The sequence below is a fragment of the Ictidomys tridecemlineatus genome, chromosome 8 (assembly GCF_052094955.1).
Source record: "Ictidomys tridecemlineatus isolate mIctTri1 chromosome 8, mIctTri1.hap1, whole genome shotgun sequence".
In the NCBI taxonomy this organism is placed as follows: domain Eukaryota; kingdom Metazoa; phylum Chordata; class Mammalia; order Rodentia; family Sciuridae; genus Ictidomys; species Ictidomys tridecemlineatus.
The window spans coordinates 21170028-21186567 of record NC_135484.1 but is presented as its reverse complement, the minus strand read 5'-3'; the positions used below and the strand labels follow the sequence as shown (position 1 = coordinate 21186567).

The window sequence follows — 16540 nt, the reverse complement described above, 5'->3', positions numbered from 1 at the left end:
TTTTTTTTTTGTTATACGGTAGTCCCTCCATTATCTGTGGTGTTCACTTTCTGTAGCTGCCTAAAGTTAACTATGGTCTGGAAATATGAAATGGTAAACTGTAGAGGTAAGTAATTTATGAGTTTTAAATTTCCTGGTGTTCTGCCTTGCTCCATCCTGCAGGGACATGAACCATCCCTTTTGTTTAGTCTATCCGCATTGTATACCCTACCTCCTCATTAGTTACCCAGCAGCCATCTTGGCTATCAGATCGACTTTATGGTATCCTAGTACTTGTGTTCAAGAAACCCCGATTTTACTCCCTAAAGAGTAAGAGTAGTGATGCTGGGAATTTAGATGTGCCAAAGAGAAGCCACACAGTGATTTCTTTTAGTGAAAAGGTAAAAATGCATTAGGATAGTTTAGGAGAGAGAGAATCTGGTCACCTAACTTTTATGACAGTATATTGTCCTATTTTATTATTGTGTGTAATGTTTTATTGTGCCTACACTATAAATTAAAGCTTTATCATAGGTATGTATGTATAGGGCAAAAACCTAGTATACATAGGGTTTGATGCTATTTGTGACTTCAGGTACCCACTGTGGGTTTTGGACAGCATCCCCTATCAAGGGTGACCACTGGATATCATTTACTATAATGAAGAAAAGTTTTTTTTTTTAATACTATAACTGATTGAATTGCAAGTTTTAATGTGGTTCTGTGATGGGAAGGTGGGTAGTTTTTGCTAGATTTGTTCTCAAGCAGAATGGACACGTTCCTCTTATGCTGAAATGGTGTAAATTCTCAGTGCTGTCTGGAACCTCAGGGTTCCAGAATCGCCATCATTTCAGAACTGATCCGATGCTGGCTTCTGCTAGCAGGGCTTGTGTTTGCTCAAGGCAATTGATATTTTTCCCCCAAGAATATTTTCTTACATTTTTAAGCATGCATTTCCCTTTTTAAATGAATGTTAAGAGTTTTCAGGATTGAAAACTTTCTGAAGTTTGGATTATCTTATCCTTACTCTTTTGACATCATTATATATTACAACCCTGTGTTTTCTTGAACATGCACAATTCTGTCAGTATCGTCTTTTTTGTCAGGCGTTGAGTGCAGAAAGTCCCTTTTCCCATCTTTGTATAAACCAGACTTTGTCCTTTAGATATATTTTAAAGTTTCCTGTATTCTGTGAAACTCAACGCCTGACTGACTGGAAGTGTGTGGGACGCAGCCTCCTGCAGTCAGCCTGGCCCTGTACTTGCCAGGTGGGAGATGCTGGGTGTTTCTTTTAACTTCTGCCTTTGGGCTTCAGTCTTCTCCTTTGAAAGGCAGAGTTGATTTCCTTTTCCTTCTTATTCTGTTCTAACTACTTGCCCTTATCCCAAAGAGACTATCCACTTGTATTTTGTTTCCTACAGAGTGAATTCTGTTTAAATACAGTTTTTAGCTTAAATAACTTCAATGTATAAATGAGGGGAAAATTTACAGAAATATGATTTGAAATGATCTTTATCTAACCTTGTATCTTTAGATAGTTCTGACAATTTTGAGAGCTACATTTTAATTTCTAAGTTTTTTTTTTGGGGGGGGGTACCAGGGATTGAACCCAGGGCACTTAACTACTGTGCCACATCCCCAGCCTTTTTAAATATTTTATTTAGAAGCTGGGTCTCACTAAGTTGCGTAAGGCCTTGCTTAATTGCTGAGGCTGGCTTTAAACTCAAGATCCTCCTGCCTCAGCCTCCTGAGCTGCTTGGATTACAGGCGTATGCCACTGCACCCAGCCATAAGGATTTTTTGATTTTCAGAGATGCCAGATTTTGAAAACTAATGTAGGGAGTTAGAGCATTCTACTTGTAAGCATTCCATCTCCTGGGTGTGTTTCTTTGTCTACATGTTCATAATACTTTACAGATCAATATTTATTATTTCCATGTGTCATTTTTATACATGTCTTTTGAATCTATGAATTTGTTTTGCTCAGAGGCCCATAAATTGGATATAAAGAAATGAGAATGGAATGGCATGAAGGGGCTTCGTAGTAGATGAATTTTGAGGGTATTTCACAGGAATTGCCCAGGAAAATAAGCAGGAGTATATTCTGAAATGCCCTTATTGCTTCTGAAATAATCTTGGCTTTCTAGGGTGTGTTCAATTTCATGTTTGTGAAAGAGGCTTTAATGAAGGCAATCCAAGTTTTAAATCGTCCAACAAGACATTTCTGTTTTGGCTTAGTGGAGGCTGTTCTTTTCTGAATAGCTGCATTTTATGAAATCAGGTTAGTGCCAGCCAATTGGACACGATTAAATTGCTTCAAAAGATGTGCTAGAGCACAACGCTCGCTCTCTCATGCTAGCAGAGGCTAGTGGTGCTGCACATGTTCCCAAGACATGTGCTTTCCACAGGGGAAATGATTCCTCATTTCTCTGCCACCTTTCCGGTTCAGGATTTACATTGAGATTTGTTGCTAAGTTCTGCCAAAAGAATGCTCAATATGCATTTTCAGCGGGTGCAGTGAAAACATTTTCAAGTCGGTTTCCCTGAAGATTTATCGCGCAGTCTTGACGTTTCTGGCGTTGCTTTACTTCTCTTACCATCCCAGCAATGAAGTTCCAGGCGAGGCCACAGGCAGACCCCTGGATCTGTAGGAGCATGTCAGAAGCATTTTAAGAAGAGCCAAATATTTAGAGGAAGAATTTGGAAAAGCAGCCTTAAGGGGTTTAACACATTTTTCTCCTCCTAATTCAGTCCCGTGTTTATCCCCCTCACAGAGAAAGGTCATTACCGGGTAGGATTTGCTAGGTTTGGTTAAGGTTTGTGGAAGTGAAACGGTTTTCTAAAATCTGAGTACATTTAGGGGAGGTGGATTTGCTGTCAATGACACTCATCCATGAACTACCTATCTAAATAATCTAATTACTTGTAGAGGTTGTGCTGGGTGCTTACACATTTGTATTTTGGAGAAATTAAAACCACTAATTGGCTTAATAACGAGAGGCGCAGTAGCTAGAGAAGTTTTGAAGTTCTGTTTAAATTTCTAGGAAGGGCAAAGGATTGCTCAGGATAGCATGACAGAGTTTTGGTTATTTACTACCAGTTTGCCAGTCTGATAGGCCTGGGTCAAGGCTGCTTACTTTAATTGTTGTGGTGTGTGTGTGGGCGCGGAGGGCGGGGGCATTTTATGCTTTTTCCAGACTTGTTACAACTTTACTCTCTCTCTCTTTTTTTTTTTTCCCCCACACCAGGGATGGAACCCAGGCTTGCTTTATCTCTGAGCTACCTCCCCATCCCTTTTTCATATTTTATTTGGAGACAGGGTCTTGATGAGTTGCTCAGAGTCTTGTTAAGTTGCTGATGCTGGTTTTGAACCCATGGTCCTCCTGCCTCAACCTCCTGAGATGCTGAGATTACAGGCCTGCGCCTCCATGTTTAGCACGTTTTTACTCTTAAAATTGAAAACCCACAGGCTAATTCTTGTTCTTTGATTGATTTCCTGTCCTTAGGTAATAGGAGGCAGGGAAGTGCATGTGTTTGTTGGGGGAGGGGGGATACAAATGCAGGGTTATTGAAATGTGAACTTTTATTTTTCTCTTTAGCTGTATTGGGAAAAGGAATATATAGAGTGTTTATAAATTTTCAAAACGTTCATCTTTTATGGGCAAATACTTCATTTCATATCAGCTACTGATTAATCTTTAGATGTTGATTTGACTTTGATTTCAGAGTATTTTAGAAACATTATCTTATTAACTTCTTATAAAGATCTCTTTTGGGGGGAATCTGTTTTTAAATCTGATTTCATTGTACATTTTTTTTTTTTGGTTAAATGGAAAGATCTTATTTATCCTTTGATAAGATGATAGGTATTCATTTCTTTGTCTACTCTGTGGATGAAACCTACATAGTATTGTATACGTGAAATGTTTTTGAAATTAGAAAGTCAAATGCTCTAAAAAGAGGTTAAGGAAATAAAATGCTGTAATATATTTCTTTTTTAGAATTATTTCTCATTTTATGGTTGACAATTCTTAAATGTATGTATGAATGTTATGAAATTGATTTTAATATTTAAGACTTTTTTATTCATAGGATTAAATATAATGGATATGGCAAAATTTACAAAAATAAGATTGTTTGAAGATGGTGGGACAAATAATTAGATTTTCCAAGGATCTGAATAGAGATATTTAAAATTAAATTCCTTTCAGTGAGGCCAGCATAGTGCCCTCTACGGGGTGATGTGTAGTAGTCACCTAGTACACTGATGTGATCTCAGCTTTGTCCCTGTTGGGTATGAAGGTAAAGGCTGGGACATTCAGAGTGTGTAAACAAGGCCTCTGGGTTAATAAATGGCTTATGTGTGGCATTGATCAGATAAGGTGTAAAGGCTGAGATCGGGGCTAATGCTGTCTTCATTGTCCTTTCAGCAAGAAGGTCACCCTCTCAGCGCCATTGACATCAAGAAGTTTCTTAGAGAGCAGTTTCGTTTTTTTGTACTAGTTGCTTTCTTTGTGTCCCGTGGTCCGGCTCTGATTACCTTTATGGATCTATAAAAGGGCACTCTTTTCTGGTGTGGTTGCTCTGTCTGTTCCAGGAATGACCTTTTAATCACAAACTCTCCTTGCAGAAGGGAGTCGAGATCAGAGCTATCACAAACTTGATGCGTTAGCTGTCCGTCACTATAATGAAATCCCTGAGGTATTTAACTTATAAGGGGAACAGTTTATTTTGGCTTGCAGTTTTGAAGGTTCCACTCCATGACTGAGTGGACCCATGGCTTTGGGCCTCTGTTATCAGTGCTTCGCGGCAATAATAGGGAGTATGTGGCAGCAAAAACTGCCCACTCATGGCCAGGAAGCCAAGAGAGAAAGAGGAAGGGGTGTGGGGAGAATCCCACAATCCCCTTCAAGGGCCCACCTCAAGACCTCAGTACCTCCTACAAAGTCTCACCTCCTAAAAGTTCCAGCACCTCTCAGTAGCACCAACTAAGGCTTTGACACACGGACCTCTGGGGGACTTTGAGCATGCAAACCACACCACTTTGGTGGAGTCCTAGGTGAAGTCTAATGATCCTACTGGGGTTGGTGAGAGGGTTCTAGTTCCATGTAAAAGGCAAACGCTTCAGAATGGAGCACAGAGGGCAGAGCACAAGGGCCTTTTCTGTTTTTATTTTGTTCTCATGCTGAGGGAGTGGAACAGGCAGTACATGGACCCAGAGGCACCCAGGGCCTTCTCAGTGTTCCCGGGAGTCCTCAGGCAACTTCCAGAACCAGATTATTAACTTGCAACTTTGTAGCTTGAATCCAGCAATGACTTTCTTGCTGGTTTTAGTTGAACTTTGGAGAATAGTTGAAGAAGGTATAAATGGGAGCAAACACAAGGGTAAATGGACATTTGTTTATCTTTCTTATTTACAGTTATCCTACGATAATTACAACAGCAGTGAGCTCAACCAGCTCTTGTCAAATGGCTTGCCTTATCTTTGCAAATCTTCACAGTACTGGGACAAGCTGGCTAGTGTTCATCCTCATTTTACAGATGAGAACCATGAGATGTTAGGATGACTAACAAGTCACAAGTTAGGTGGACTGGGATGTAGCCAGTATGGTCCTAAAGTCCTTTGCTCTTTTTTGTTATGCCACGTGACTTCCTGATATCTAATTTAATCTGTGTACATTTTCAAGGTTGTTTGGCTTTTTAAAGTCAATTTTATTTTGTTGGGACTTGGAACGAGAATTTGTAATCAAAACCAAAGTTGCTATATATTTTTTAAACTTCTCTGATTTGTCTACTTGCAAAATGTTTGCGTAGATCAAAATCCTTATAAGCTTATGTCAGTCTTCTAGGGGAAAATATGTTACAGAATTAACTATAAACTATTCTCCTTCCCCCCCCCCTTTAGGGTGTAGAGCCTGTATAAAAAAGAAGTCTTTGAGGTCTTTAGTTTTTATTTCATAATTTTGATTTGTGTATTGAACATGCAAACATTTTAATCATGCTTGAAATTTTGCTTAAGATGCAACCTAAAGTATTGTGTAGCAGGAAGCAAGGTCTTGATTTTATCACACAAACGTAAATTTAATAGCAAGTACACTTGGGCTTGGGGGACACAGCCAGGTCCCTTGGGCGAGGTGCCCACGTGAGCCTCCCTCTGTTGGAGGCGTCGGCAGGCTCCTCTGTGATGAATCAAATCATTCTTCTATAACTGTCCATCATTGTGCCTCACCATGCTGTACTCAAGAGCCATTTAAACTTCCCAGGCTGGCAGTGAGCTCATTTAGTGCACTTACCAAGGTACGGATACTTACTTTCTCCCTTTCTCTCCTTTTCTATCCCACAGATGAACATAATGATGTGCAGAAGAAAACCTTTACCAAATGGATAAATGCTCGATTTTCAAAGGTAAGTGAGACTTGCACAAACATTCTGGTGTTTCAGATGCCTCATTCGGATGGAGGAGTTCGGTTGGAAGTCCAGTGGATTTTCCCCATGAAATGTGACCTAGCAGGAATCTCTTGAGTGTGTAGATGCATTTTTTTCTTCCTTTATTCTCTTCTAAAGTCTGTTCAAAGGGGAAATCTGCTCTGAATAGTTCATGCAATGCTCTTTATTTTTACCTGGTGTTCTCCAGATTTCTAAGAAAGTTTGCTGCTTTCAGTTCTGTGAATTTTGGATACGTTTAGCAAGAGGATATATAGTAGTGGGAAAATCTTGGGTTCATTTAGCTAAAAAAATATGGTGGTTTCATTTTGCCTGGTTAAAATCAATCTATATTATTTAGGCAGTTTTCTGCCTAAATGGACAAGAATGAACAAATACTAAATACCAGTTGGTCATTAATGTTTATCTATCCTGTGGGTTCTTTTCTTGTATCCTTCCTCATTTTTTTTCTCCCAAAGATCTGTTCTTTCTCAGCATTTCTAACTACTTGGAACATGATCTGGGCTTTGATTAATGCTGTCTTTAGGGGCAGAGAATGAAGTAGTGAGGAATTGGCAATGATCTTTCCAAATTTGTTTCAAATGTGGTTCTCTATTGATTACAGAAGTTGGGATTTTGTCCACCAAGTCTAAGGTGGGCTGTCTCCAGGTTAAGTCATTGTAGGACTCTGTTTTAGCAAGATGAAAAATAAAGGTTTCTCAGAGAAGCACTAAAGTGGTCTTTTAAATTGTATGAAGCCTATTTCAATTAAGAGTAGTTTTTCAAAATTTTCTGCTTAATACATTTATAAAGGTCAGGAAAATAAACCTTTGTGTTTCTTTGAGGTAAAATAAGGATATTTTAAGGGTAACTGAAGTAGCAGCAGTTTAAAAATTGCATCACATCCCTTGAGCTGTGTGTGTTGGTATGCTCCTGTAGTTCCAGAGTTTGAGGCCAGCCTGGGCAATGGAGGGAGAACCCACTTCTTTAAAAAAATTGTTCAACATCCTAGTATTTATGGCTGATTTCTTGATTGTGTGTTTCTTAGGTTTTGCAAGTTTTTCTTTCTTTCTTTCTTTCTTTCTTTCTTTCTTTCTTTCTTTCTTTTTTTTTTTGAGGGATATCTTATCTTGCCTAGGAGAATGTGAGGAATGTGAAAACTGACTTTGATGGATGAATTAAGAGTATAGTGAATGGGATTACAGAGGGGCTCATCTAATCAGTGATTACATGTCTGGGATTATGCCACAGCAGAGGGATTTTTTTTTTTTTTTTGGTAAAATTTAGATTCTAAAGACACAAGTAACAGAGATATTTAGAACTTGACAACATTGAAATTTTTTTTTATCTGCACGAGAGTACATTTTGAGCATCTTAGTTTCAGCAATTCAGAGAGCCTGAATCTGAGGAGATTTCTCCCAGTGATCCCCTGAGTGCCCATGTGGGTAGGATTGCTTTTGTACTTATTTTTGAGACTGAAGAGAAGCAGACAGTTCAATCAAACATGGAAGGGTGTGTGTAAGGTGATGCATATGACAATTGAGAATAAATGATGGAAAAAAACTTTCTTAGTGTTTGTGATAGGCCATTGACACCTTCGGAGAGACACATAACACAAACTCCTGTAGTACCACAATGGTTTATTAAATGAACTTGATGCTTAAATCTGTTTAAGCATCAAGTTCATTTAATATAATGAATATTTGTAATATAGGTATATTATTTTGTGATATAAATGGAGGCTTTAACCCCATGTGAGTTATTTGTCCCAGGACGGTTATAATTCTTTCGAATTTGTATCATTTTTACTAAATGTTCTAGCTATGGAATCTGACAGAGGGGCAGAAACCTTGTTTTATATGGAGAAAAAGTATCAAGTGGGATGACCTTGAAAACTTCAGATTATGTCTAGTAAGAAGTCAAAGTCTGGGAGGAATTTTTCTAAGAAATTAGGAGGATTTGGATCTACCAAGATGGAGGGCTTGTGACAGTAACACTGAACTTCATCCTCTCTTTTCCTTCCCTCTGGCTGTCTTCAATCCACCACTCAGCCTTCTTCCACACTGGGGACACAGGACAGGGCCTGTCACATTCTAGGCTGAGGTTTCCAGGGACTCTGTGCGCCTTCACCCTTGCTGAGATAGGGAAAGGCTGCATTTCCCCATGGTATCATTAGGTCATCTAGAGGCTGGCAAAAGAAAAAAATTCTGTTGAGGGTACTGAAGTTTGTTTCATTTATTTTTTCTTGATATCCTAGGGTACACTGTGCTTGATTTCCAAATATATGTTTTTTTCCTAGGGTCTGCTCCTTCTCTACAGTATGTGCCTCTGTGCTGAGAAATCCAGACATGCATCAATGGCATCTTCTGCCATTTAGAAATTTGTTTTAAAACAGACATCTCTGTTGTCTCTGAGAATGAAAGGAATGTGAAAACCTACTTTTATCATGGGTCACTGACATCTTCAAAACCAAGTAATACAAAATCCAGTAGTACCACAACAGTTTATTAAATGAACTTGAAATATAAATTTGTGCATTCGTAATCTATCTATTATTTTGTAATAATCCAAACGGACACTGATGGCATTATCTGTCATTTAGAAATTTGTTTTTTTTTTTTTTTTTTGGTGCTGGGATTGAACTCAGGGGCACTCGACCACTGAGCCAATCCCTAGTCCTATTTTGTATTTTATTTAGCGACTGAGTTATTTAGTGCCTTGCTTTTGCTGAGGCTGGCTTTGGACTCGAAATCCTCCTGTCTTAGCTTCCCCAGCTGCTGGGATTACAGGTGTGTGCCACCGTGGCTGGCTAGACATTTCCTTTCTAGTCCTCTCTGCATCCAAAGTCTCAATTAAACACCAAATTTTGTTAATTTCAGCATTTTTTTTTTTTTTTTTTTTTGGTACTGGGAGTCGAACCCAGGGACACTTAACCACTGTGCCATAGCCCCAGCCCTTAAAAAAAAAAAAAAATTTAAAGACAGGATCTTTTTTTTTTTCCTCTTGCTGATTGGACTTTATTTATTTATTTACTTATTTAATTATTTATTTTATTGATTTTAAAAAAATAAATGATAGCAGAATGCATTACAATTGTTATTACACATATACATACAGCACAATTTTTCATATCTCTGGTTGTATATAAAGTATGTTGACACCATTTGTGACAGGGTCTTACTGCGTTGCTTAGGCCTCGCCAAGTTGCTGAGGCTGACTTTGAGCTCTCGATTCTCCTACCTCTGCCTCTCGAGCCTCTGGGGTTATAGGTGTGCACACCACCATGCTTGGGAACTTCTTTCCATCTTTACTGACACTTCCTTTTCGATGTTGCTATTATCTTCAATAGAAAAATTTATGAATGACTGTATATGGTTATCCTATCTGACTGAGCCATCTGAGTTATCTCTGCCTTTCATTGTTTTTGAACAACATCACAACTCTGTAGATTGTAGAAAATAGATACTAATGCAGAAGATTCTTATCCATATAATGCAAGGTGGCTGAAATGCAAATGATTATTGCCCCTTGGATAGACCAGTTTTTGCATCTTTTGTAAATTTATTTCAGTTTTCCTTTTTTGACTGGGTGCATGTGGTCCTTTGAGTTGTCCTTGAACTGTTGATAACACCTTAGTGGTTTCCTCCTTGATTAATGAGTTAAGTAATGTCTTTGACATAGGCTGATGTTACACTTTTTGGAGAACTATGACTTGACCTTTTTTGGAAAATTATCTTCAAACCCTCAGACCACACTGTGATCATCTGCTAACTAGTTCTTCCTTTCCACATTTTACCTTTTCATCCTCCTTTTCTAGTTTAGGCAGAGTAGTTGGAGTGATCTCAAAGGGAAAAGCTAATCACCTCTTTTTCTTCTGCAGGATCTTTCATTGCCTGCTCATTGTTCTTCTTTTAAAAAGAAACTTTGAAAGCTGAAATTGTATGTACTTAAGACAATACAGTGTGATGTCTTCATCTTCATTGGCTGTTAACACCCTAAATACATGCCCGATCTACACCTGATTTGATTTTGCTTTATTCTTGCTCCTTCATGATGTGTTTGCACATGATCTGTGCTGCAGCCCGAGGACCATCCCTGGCCTTTGAGCATGCTTCTTCCTCCAACTTCCTCTTTTCTTGGCCAACTCCTGGTCCTTCTTTTTGCCTAAGCTTAAATGTCACTTCCTCAAGGATATCTTTTCTGAGCTCACACACTGGTAGATAATGCTCAGGAGTCTCAGAGTGTTATCTTTTGATGCACTTAATAGTTATAATTTAAATAATTGCAGGTTTCTTCCCCCAGAGAGTGGGACTGTTTTGTTTATTGGTATAACTTTTGGTATTTAGTAAATACCCAGTGAGTATTTATCAGCTTAATAAATCAATGAGTGACATTGACATAAACATACATTTAAAATGTCTAGTAATATATAAACCACCTGAGGATGGTTGTATTGGAAAGAGACAGAATTTATTAAGTAACTGGATTTAATATGTGCCATTCTTTTTCAGTTAGGTATGATTCTTCGAGACCTACTAAATTCATAGTAAAAAAAATGAGGATTAAAGCTTAACAACTGGATTAGTTCATCCTTTGATAAAAGATTTGAAAAAGGCCTTGAGAATATTGAATAATATAGGTCTAACATCATCTTTTGATTTTTAGCAGTATCTGGATACCCATCTGTAGAAATTCAAATCCTCATTAATATGTCACAGAGTGCATATCACAATGCACTGGAGTGCATTCAAACTCACGATGCTTCAGAGTTTGAATTTCCTGGGAAGTAGTACAGAATAGAGTAAATTATGGTTTGGGGAGTTTGAAAAGTTATGAAGAACTCAGAAGAAAATTATTATTTAAAGAAGAAAAGAGTTAGGAAATTTAACCCTTATTTGTGGACATGCTGCTCATTTATTTATGTTCTCAAGCTAAATGTTAGCCACATTTTTCAGGTCTTTATTTTTATTCTTTTAGCCATAAAACACACATGGTCATTAATTACCTACTCATATTGCCAAGAAATATTGGGCATTGCTGTGAGGCATATGGGAGATTATAATTACTTAGGACTTCTAAATAAAAATCCTATGAGTGATCCCTAACTTGTGCTAATCCTGGTCTGTGCTACATATTTTAAGACAGAAATGAAGAAAAAAAAATTGGCTCATAAAGCCCACTTGGTACCACTGAATAGCATATAAAACTTGAGTGTTTTGTTCCTCTGATTTCAACAGCCTCTGGTTCATAAGCAGATTGGTGTCCCAAGAGAGGCAGTGAGGGCCTCTTGCTTTGCAGTTGGGAAATTTGTTATGACTTTGAGCCTGGATTTTCTTTGGCCGACTTTCAGAGCTGCTCATCTGGCAGGGATGAGAACATACACATTGCAGAAGCTCTTTTATCAGTTTGGTGAAATGATTCTCAGAAGAGGTTTAACAAACCAAGGTTAGGGAGAGAATGTGCAAACTTTTTTTAAAACCCTGGACTTTTGCTTGAGCAAATTTCTGCCTTTTCTTTTTCTAAGACATAGAGGAGCCAAGCTTTCATACCTTACAACCCAAACTTGAAATTTACGTGGACAGAACCCGAGAGAGGAAATCTTTGAAGCATTTTTTTTTTTGTGTGGATTTCAATGTGAAGAGCTATTCAGATATTTTTCTTTTTTTTTGCAGGGGGGGGACAGTGTTATTACTGTCTACTTTTTTCCTGTTGGAAGCTGATGATCACAAAAGCAGGAGTGGAAAAGTCTTGGAGGGAGATTTGTGGAGGGTGTGCACTAAAAGTAGCCCCAGACATTTTTTCCACTCATAGATGTTCATTTTAGCATTGCAAAGGAGACTGTGCAGGCCTCCTTGTGTGATGATAAGTAGCATCTGTTGTAGGTGTTTGAGCATGAACAGGTTCACACTGAGTCTGTCACTGGTTTAGTTTATAAATATGTGCATGGCAGCTCAACTAATTGTTTCAGGAGCTCTGCCCATTCAAGTGGTTCCTTAAAAAGAAATTCCAATTTAATAATTTATGTTTATTCACTGTATTCATTAATACCTCTAAGAAGCAAACAGTAAAATGTACTCCATATTCTTAAATATAAGCTTCCAGACATTTTAGCAATTATTAAGTAAGCTTTTATGGGTTTGTTTTAATTTCATTCGATTTTTTTAAAATTTGATTTTTGTTTCAAAATTGTATTTGCAAAATGAATTCATCTGGTTTAACTAAAACAACTTAAATATTGTTTAATATGCTGTGTTTTATGCATATTCAATACTTAATAAATGATTTTGACAGATCCTATTGGTATTTGTAATCGTGAAAACAAATTTGGTAGTATCTGTTGAGTCAGTCTTTGTAATTGATGATCAATTTGGGATTTAAAAAAATCTTCTAGTTTTTAAATTTTATTTACTCTTATTCTATATGACAGCAGAGTGCAATTCAATTCATATTATACAAATAGAGCACAATTTTTCAAGTTTCTGGTTGAACACAAAGTATATTCACACCATTTGTGTCTTCATACATGTACTTAGGGTAATGATGTCCATCTCATTCCACCGTCTTTCCTCTCCCTCTCTTTTGTCCTATCTAAAGTTCATCTGTTCCCCCCATGCTCCCTGACCCATCCCTATTATGAATCAGCATCCTTATATTAGAGAAGACCTTTGGCATTTGGTGTTTTGGGATTGGCTTACTTCACTTAGCATTATATTCTCCAACTCCATCCATTTACCTGCAAATGCCATGACTTAATTCTCTTTTAATGTTGAGTAATATTCCATTGTGTGTATATACCACATTTTATTTACCCATTCATCTACTGAAGGGTATCTAGGTTGGATCCACAATTTAGCTATTGTGAATTGTGCTGCTATAAATGCTGATATAGCTCTGTCCCTGTACTATGCTGTTTTTACATCCTTTGGGTATAAACCTAGGAGTGGGATAGCTGGGTCAAATGGTGGTTCCATTCCCAGTTTTCCAAGGAATCTCCATATTGCTCTCTAGATTGGCTGCACCAATTTTGCAGTTCCACCGGCAATGTAGAGTGTGCCCCTTTCCTCACATCCTTGCCAACACTTATTGTTGTTTGTATTTTTTGTATGTGTGTGTTTGTTTTTTGGTACTGGGGATTGAAGCCAGGGATATTCATTCTCCTCTGATGTACATCCCTAGTCTCCTCACCTGGGCTTTTTTTTTTTTTTCTTTTTTTTTAAATTAGGATCTTTCTCAGTTGCTGAGGCTGGTCTCAAAATTGTGATCCTCCTGCCTCAGATATTGAGTAGCTGGGGTTACATGTGTGTTGGAATTGATCTGCTGAGAGGAAATGACATTTCATCCTTGACCTGGGTGTGGGAGGGAAGAGACACCTACCTTGGACTTTTCTGTTCAGCCTAATGGCACCACGTGACCTCACTACCTACAGCTTTTAAGGGTGGGCCCTGATGGTTCAGGTGCAGTTAGGCCTAAGCAAGAGTGGCAGTGGAAGGGGAAGATTGCTGATGAGGCAGCTTTCTTTGAGAGAAAGGAAGCACTTGCCATCTGTTTCACAGAGCAAGAGGACTGGATCCATCTTCAGCTGTACCTGGCCTAGGGAGCCTGTGGCTCAGGCTTGATGATACATAGGTAGTCACCCCCACTATGGAGGGAGTTGAATCTGGGGAAAGCCAACACTGTTAGTTTTGTTGTTATTATCTGTTGGGGAAATTAAAAAAAAAAAATCCTGCCGACAGTTCTTCATACCAATATAGGATACAGGGAAAACACAAATTTATTTTTAAGTATGGATATCAAATAGGTATATGCAGGCAGTTAGCAGAATCAAGTCCAGACAGAAGTGCACACAAAAACACCGTCAAGTAAAGCAAAGCACAATGAACACTTGTTTCCTTGAGAGACAAATGAATGGATGCTCCTAGGGATGGTCTCCTGTCCACCTCTGAGCCACTTCTGTGTTTACCTTGCATTTAAAACTAGATAAAGGGCTTAATTTAGTTCCTGACTAGAATGTTGAGCCCATTATGTTTTGGAGGAGACAGATGCCTGAAGGAGAGGAAAGGGGCAGACCAGCTGCCCCTCCTTGATGAGCTGTATTACTTACATAGTTTGACTATGGACCTTGTAGGGTATGCATATGGAGTTGGGGCCTGTTCTGCCTGTGGACCTCATTATTTGTTCCTAGAGTAGGTAAGTGGTCCCTGTCTCTACCCACCAGGTGCCTGGGTCCCACACATGCTTCTCTATTATCTCATTTTTTAAAAATCATGCCTATAGTTAGGTCTCTTTTCAAAATCAAGGCAAAGCTTCTATTACTTGTCTGTATGTATGATTCCCTGAAAGGTATTTTTTGGTTTCAAGGGTGTTTCATACATTCATTTGATTTCAGTGGATACTGTAAGTCACTGCTTGGTGATTAAGCGGGCACTGGTCTGTGATGGCCTGAGCCACCTGTTTTGCTTGTCTTTCTCTGTCTTCCTTTTCTTTTCTCTCTCCCTGCTTCCAAGTGAGCTGAACTTCGAGCTTCTTACTGGAATCTTTTTCATTTCTGGATCGAATCCAGGACCTTGTGCGTGCAAGGCAAGCACTCTATCAACTGAGCTGTAGCTCCAGCCCCTTAAGAGTTTATACTGGCATCTTGAATTCTCAGAGTGAATGGCTCCCGCCCTGGATTCCCTTACTTTGACTTGGTGCCCCTTGATGGTGCTGCTCTGTTGGTGTCTTTATGATCTCTTTAGGCCTCACCTCAGGACCCTCTTTTTGTTTCAGTCGTTTTCTCAGTTGGAAATAGCACTGCTTTCACTCTTTCACCATGAACTCCAGTCATAGACGTGGATACTGAGGATCACACACACCTTCATTTCACTGAGATAGCCACATATTTGGTAGTTGAGACCAACAAATTACCATTTTGCTTAACCTTGACTAGAGACACCATTTTTTTTAAAAAAGCTAATACTTTTTACAGTGTTTATATCTAATATATAGACACTGTATAAAACAGGTAATAGAAGAAATTCAAAGAGAAACTTTTCAACTACTTTTAACTCTACCATTCAGGAAAAAAAACCCACATCATTTTGTTGTAAAATTCTTTAAAAATATATTTAAGTATAAATGTATTATGGTTAATTTAGGTGACCGTACATAGTACTTGATGGAGCATTATGAATTTTTAAGAAGGTGAAAACTTACACGAACCAAAAAGAGTGCTTATTTGTATTAGTTTTGAGATTAGGAATTTATAAGTTCTGGTTTGAAAATATTGGGAAATAGGGGCTTGGGTTGTGGCTCAGTGGTAGAGCACTTGCCTAGCACTCGTGAGGCACTGGGTTCAATCCTCAGCACCACATTAAAAAAAAAAAACTAAATAAACAAAGGTGTTGTGTCCATCTACAATTAAAAATTTAAAAAAATATTGGGAAATTTTTAATTATTTCTTTTTGAATTTTTAAATTTACCAATTCCTTGGAAAAAGTAAATGAGAGAAAGAAAGGTGAGAGAAAGAAAGAAAGGGGGGAGAGGGAGATAGAGAGAAGCTATGAAATTTTCAATTTGTTATCAGATACTGGGATATTTTTCTTGGATTGATCAAAAGAATGCAAATATATCATTGTTTGTCCATTCTCTCTACATTTTGTGTGTGTAAGTGTGCCATGTACATGTGTATGTATGCCATATGCGTATATGCTTGCATAGACAGAGGATAGTGAGAATACTAGCAATTGCATGGACTGGCTCAAATCTCCTTTTGAGAAAGCCTGTCTTTCTTCTTCTTATTGTACACAAATAGTTGTAACTTGATTATTCATAATAGGTTTAGATATGTCCTAGAACAGATTTTGTCTCGATACTGTATCTGTCACTGTACACAATTTTGGCAGGACCTAGCTGGTTCCCTAGTCCACCCATTGTGCTCATCCTGTTGCCTTGGTGCTGTTTGTGTTTACATCTGTTCAGACTCCAAGGGCTTTGAAGGGGAGTTCGGCATCTGTCAGCCTGGCTCCTCCGCCTCAGCACAGTGCTCGGTAGAGCACACGCTGACGGACCTTCCAAATGGAAAACCCAAGTCCCAGTTTCATCTCGGTTTGTTTATTGTTGGTACAAACAATTTGCATCTCATCTAAACCGTACTTACTAA

The 16540-nt window shown here is 38.4% G+C and overlaps 1 protein-coding gene across 8 annotated transcripts in view; it reads left to right on the top strand.

Annotated features, from left to right (window-relative positions):
* Utrn (utrophin) overlaps positions 1-16540 on the top strand; it is a 508932-nt gene that overhangs the window by 101258 nt on the left and 391134 nt on the right. For all 8 annotated transcript variants that reach the window (XR_013424804.1, XM_078018961.1, XM_078018962.1 and 5 more), the window contains one exon: positions 6323-6384. Coding sequence is in view for 7 of the 8 variants with exons in the window: in XM_078018961.1 (XP_077875087.1) it covers positions 6323-6384 (62 nt within the window). In the remaining variant the exon portion in view is untranslated. The remainder of the gene's footprint in view (positions 1-6322; positions 6385-16540) is intronic.